Consider the following 5618-nt stretch of genomic DNA (forward strand, 5'->3'; position numbering starts at 1 on the left):
GGCTAGTTATACTCCTTCCCTAGTCGACGAGCCACGTCACTTCGTCGACGAGGCTACGAAGGGAGTTCATTGACGAAGGCTTATTCCTCGTCGACGAAATTCAGAACTGAAGATTGCCTCTCGGTATCTTCTTATCGACGAGGTGCGTGTCCTCGTCGACGATCCCATCAAGTGTGTTTGTCGACGAACGTGTTGCATTCGTCGATGAGACTCCTGTTGAATTCCAAATTCAATTTCCTTTTCTCTCCTCATCCTATTATTTAATTAATATAATTCACTGGGTCTCTGCACATTTGTTCCAAATGAAGATCATAATGAGCTACTAACCCCAACACAATTCTGATAGAAGTATGTCAGACCACTAGAGAAAAGATCTCATCATAATCTATCCCCTTCTTTTGTGAGTATCCTTTTGCCAATAACCATGCCATGAACTTCTCACCTTCCTTTTCTGATATTGCCTCCTTCTTCCTATAAACCCATTTGCAACATATCAGTCTTTTTCCATTTGGAAGCTCCACCAACTCCCAAGTTTGATTTTTACGTAGTGACTCCATTTCCTCAATCATTGCTCCCATCCATCTATCTTTCCCTTGGCCGTGCACTGCCTCTTGAAATGTAGTTGGATCATTGCAGCTAGTAAGAAAAGCATAAGACACTAACTCTTCAAACGCATACCTTGGCAGAGGCCGAATAGTGCGTTTGGATCTTCTTAACGGAATATTGTTGACTTGCTGGCTTTCTAAGTTAGAGCTCCCTACAACGGCGAGACCATGATTATTTTCGTTGCCCTGAGCTTCCAACTCCACCTACATGATATGTTCATCACTGCCCCAGCTTTCTGGCTCCTTTTTTTATTCACCACATTCTTAAGTATGCTTCACCATAGTCTTCTCATCAAAGACTAAATCCCTACTTATCACCAGCTTATTTTCCACTGGGTCCCATAGATTGTACCCCTTTACACCTATTGGATACCCCAAAAAGATGCAACGACGAGACTTCGGGTCAAGCTTAGACCTCTCCTCACTAGACACGTGGACATAGCCCTGTATTCAATCTGAGTCATCGAGCTCTATCAGCAAGAGTCCGGATCATCTGTTCTGTCACACCATTTTTTTTAGGTGTCCAACGAACTATAAAATGTCTTTTGATACCCTACTCCGCACAAAACTACATAAACCAAGAATCATCATACTCGGTCCCATTATCGAACCTTAAACATTTGATTCTCCTCCCGTCTGGTTCTCCACTTCAGCCTTCCAAATCTTAAACTTGGCAAACATACTTGATTTGTGACGCATGAAGTAGACCCCAAACCTTCCGTGAGTAATCATCAATGAAACTCACATAATACACATGTCCACCCTTTGATACAACTCTAACTAGGCCCCAAGCATCTGATTGTACATTGTCAAGAATACCCTTTGTCTTGTGAATAATTGGTATAAACTTTGCCCCGTTCACCAGCTGACATGATTTCAAGCCCTTCAAGAGTTTCCTATTGTGTAGTTCCTTCATGTCGTGTTCCCCCATATGCCCAACGCGCATATGCCACAAGACGGTCTCATCCGATTCAGCATCCACGGCTACAACTCCACCTACAACAGTAGTTTCCTACAATGTGTAAATATTCTCATCCAGTTTCTGCCCTTTCATTATAGTCAGATTACCTTTCCATACCGTCAAGACTCCACCTTTGGACTTGTAATTGAAGCCATTACAATCTAAAGTGCCAAGAGATATCAAACTCTTTCTCAACTCAGGTATATGTTTTACATTACACAATGTTCTTACAACATCATCAAACATCTTTATCTTTACATTTCCTATGCCAATGATCTTGCAAGAAGCAACATTACCTATTAGAACTGATCCAGAATTCTTTTTATATTTATAAACTATCAAATTATTATAGTATAATCATTCTATTATTAGAAATAGATAATTATGAATTGAACTTAATCCATCATCCATCGTCATGCAATGTAAAAGAATAGCGAAAAATGAACTTGTGTAATTTGTGTGAAGTAGCGCGTTTCTTTTATTTGATGTTTGGAATAACGAGTTGTTTCGTTCAAATATTTTGGAAAAAATTAATGTTGTGTTTGTAAATATGAATTTTAAATTTTAAATTTAAATTTAAATTTAAATAGAATTTAAAAAATTTAATATAACTTTATTCAAATTAAGTTATATAAGTTAGTTTAGTTTAATCACGTTCAATCATGGAAAAGAAAATAGCATGACTCATATTTTTCATAGAACAAAAATGAGATTAGTGTCCGTGTTAATGTGATGGATCGGCTAACGTCCAAGAGGAAATTAGGATTGATCCACCGCGCGAAAAATTCAACTGGGTCATCTTCTACTGCGAGGTTGTTGCATGGAAGAGGGCATGAACTTTCCGAAAAGCTATCGAGAATGGTTGGAAAATTAATGTATAAATTTCTTGCTCACTCTCTTCCTTCCCCATCTTCTCGGGCGCAATTTAACAAACACCTGGTACTCTTCAAACTGCAGGTACTCTTCTTCTTCCTCTCGCTCTCATGTAACAAGGAGATTCATCTTGGGTAGCATTAGTATGAGACATAATTTAATTGATTTCTGGATGATAGATTTAAGTGGGTTTTAAAGGTTATGTGTTGAGGTTCGGATTTGAACCTGTTAGATATCTGCCACTTGTTTGGTCTCCTTTGATTAATTTTTCTATTGTTCTATTGCTAAAGTCTGTCTCATACACTTTATTTTCAAATGCTGTGCAATATGATTTGCCTAAATTCCTAGAGTCACCTACTCTATTGTCAAACTGGACAAGCTCTTGCTTAATTTGCTTTGCATGATTGATTTGGTTCTATTATTCTCATGCTTGAGCTGGTGACCTACGGGTTCTCTTCTTAGCAGGGGTGTCGAGGAATATCCTTTGCACACCTATCCGCACAACACGCGTATATCACGAGTGATCTAATGATCAATTACATCACGATTATTGTAACTCTGCGATTGGGAGCATAGATTTTGGTCTTGGATTTAGATTTGGGTGGACTCGGACCAAACTCAATGCAATTTTGTTTACATTTGATCTAAATCCGCACAAACCCAAATGCAAGACCTCTCCCAAACATAGGGTAAGGTAATTCTATCACTCATGATATTCATGTCATTCGAATATATGTGCAAATTTGGTTGTTTTTGTGAAAGATTTCACATTGTTATTATTGTTATTTAAGTTTTTCTTGCAGTGTTTTCTGCAGTGAAATTTTGTCAAAAGATCTTCAAAAAGAAGGAAACAAACAATGTCTAAAATTGATTTAAGCTTATTTTAGCCCCACTGTGATTGATAAAGATGAATGCAAAGGGGCAGATTTAGGTTATTGCAAAAATTGTGTGTCTCTCATGAGAAAAAAATAAGCTTTAGAAGCAGAAAGTTAACCTTGAGTGATTCGAGAAAAAATGTTGGATACCTGAAATTTTTTAAAATGATGAAATATATAATTTTAAGAAATGCAATCAATGTGTGAATGATTTTCTAATGTTAAAAAAAAAAAGAATAATTTGTTAGAAAAAAGTTCGATTTTATAAGTTTCGAACTTTTAAAATTTTCCAAGAAAAATTTAAAAAGCCAACTTTTTTTAAAAGCTGAAAAAAATACTTACTGAATATCATTCACAGACTCCTTTTTTTCGTAATTTCATTTATTTATTTCTAATTGAGAAAGGCTCAAAGGACTGTCTGTCTGTAAGACAATTTTATGATAAAGATCACAGCAGAGGGGATTTTGAAAAGTTACACATCAGCTCCCTGAAAGCATTTTAATTGAGTTTGCAAAGATCAATAAGGTTTTCTACATGAATAAAATGTGTAAACGTGTTGCTTGGAGTAAATTTTCTTGTGCTGCTAGACTCTCATCATTTTGGCTGTGACTTTCATGGCAAATGATTTTGTACATGCTATGTGGGCATGCATGTGTGCGTGTGCAAGCTCATCTACCATTTTTTGTTGTTTCATTAGCATTTCATGCCAGGAACAAGATGAAGGCATGGTTGAGGATGAAGAATGCACGAGCAACAGTTGACACACCTTTGATGAGAAACGGTGGAATGTTACTGAAGCAGTTGATCTCATCTTGTAATGGAGAGTGCAATCCTATCCGTTGCTTCTCTGCTAAAGAGCTCCAAACAGCAACAAATAACTACGACAAAAGTCGCATTCTACTTGATGACTGTGTTTATAGATTGTATAAGGGCACTCTTGAAGGCAGGCCAATTTGCATTAAGAAGTTTCACCCTTATTATAATTTTCAAAATCGTATTCAGTCAATTATAGATGAAATTGTTGTTGCCTCTCAGATGAGTACTCACAAGAATGTTCTGAAGCTCTTAGGATGCAGCCTAGAGACGGAAATTCCCATTCTAGTGTACGAATTCACTGAGAGTAATGGAACTTTGGCCGACACTCTCTATGGATCCAATGAAAGAGGGTTGCCGCCTCTACCATGGAAATGTAGGTTAAAGGTCGCAAAGGACATAGCACATGCGTTTGCGTATCTACACACGGGCTTTTCCAGACCCATTATCCATAGGGATGTTACACCTGACATTTTTTTCTTGGATCAACAGAATGTTGCGAAGCTATTTGATTTATCACTTTGTATGTCCATTCCTGACGGCGAATCGCACATACAAGTTTCTCGAATTGTTGGAAGAAAAGGATATATGGCACCGGAGTATGCAATGCACGGTCGTGCCAATGAGAAATCTGATGTTTTTTCTTTTGGTATGCTTCTACTTGAGATTTTAAGTGGACAGAGCATTTCTTGTCTGAACGAGAAGGATGACAGTCCTATGTGGGAACATTCTGCTCGTGTGAAGCATTATATCAAAAGCAATGAGTTCAACAAGATTGTGGATCCAACCATACTGACAGAGGCAGGATGGCCAGAGAAAGAGCAACAATTACAAGATTTTACTGCTCTTGCTTTTAGATGCATTAGTGAAACAGAAGACGATAGGCCGACAATGACTGATGTAGCAAAACAACTTAGACAAATTGAGCAGTCTGCAACTTGTTAGCTTAAACTAGTTCCACTAAACTTTGTTGTCATTTACAATCCTTATGTTGGATTTCTGGGCTTAGATTATGTTGTGCTATTTGGATATAAGAAAATCGATTTTTTATTTTATTTTCTTTTTTTCTAGGGACTATTTTTGTACAGATATATTTTTTTTTATAACTTTTGTAATGTTATCACTAATTTTGTGCAGCTCATCCAGGTTTTCTGTATGATGGCTCAAAAAATAATGATCCGTCTTGCTTGGCTTTCAATTATTTTGTATCCTTTTAACATAGGGCACACACAATGTGTGTAATATGTGTTGATATAATTTCTTCATAAAAATTAATGATTTATCATAATTTAATTCTTTTTGGTTCTGCCATTCGCTATATAAACCTGATATGAATTACTGTAAGTTCTAGAACAAAATGGTCAAAAGTACATTTTCTCTTTTTCCCGTTGAAATAAAGAATTAGGGTAAGTTGCATCAACGATTTTCAATCCATTGATTGAGTTTCGTACTCATCACTAAACTCACAGTGTTCTGCTTTGCTCTAGTGTG

At 36.9% G+C, this 5618-nt stretch overlaps 1 protein-coding gene across 10 annotated transcripts; it reads left to right on the top strand.

Moving 5' to 3' along the window:
- Nucleotides 1–2228: 2228 nt before the first annotated feature.
- On the top strand, nucleotides 2229–5325 carry LOC131153462 (non-functional pseudokinase ZED1-like). 10 transcript variants are annotated; one of them, XM_058105801.1, is made up of 4 exons: nucleotides 2298–2523; nucleotides 4025–4257; nucleotides 4350–4503; nucleotides 4620–5325. In XM_058105801.1, exons 3-4 carry the CDS (start codon nucleotides 4438–4440, stop codon nucleotides 5070–5072), a joined length of 519 nt encoding a protein of 172 aa, XP_057961784.1. In that variant the 5' UTR covers nucleotides 2298–2523; nucleotides 4025–4257; nucleotides 4350–4437; the 3' UTR covers nucleotides 5073–5325. The 10 variants fall into 10 exon arrangements, with proteins under 10 accessions (XP_057961779.1, XP_057961775.1, XP_057961782.1 ...); XM_058105798.1 differs by adding an exon at nucleotides 2905–3128 and having other exon boundaries at nucleotides 2336–2523; nucleotides 4350–5325; XM_058105796.1 differs by adding an exon at nucleotides 2905–3128 and having other exon boundaries at nucleotides 2229–2523; nucleotides 4025–5325.
- The last annotated feature ends 293 nt before the right edge of the window (nucleotides 5326–5618 follow it).

The sequence above is a fragment of the Malania oleifera genome, chromosome 4 (assembly GCF_029873635.1).
Source record: "Malania oleifera isolate guangnan ecotype guangnan chromosome 4, ASM2987363v1, whole genome shotgun sequence".
Classification (NCBI taxonomy): domain Eukaryota; kingdom Viridiplantae; phylum Streptophyta; class Magnoliopsida; order Santalales; family Ximeniaceae; genus Malania; species Malania oleifera.

Excerpts from the sequence above, each read along its gene's own strand:
- LOC131153462 (XM_058105795.1), top strand. The coding sequence starts at position 3,936 with ATGATTTTGTACATGCTATGTGGGCATGCATGTGTGCGTGTGCAAGCT.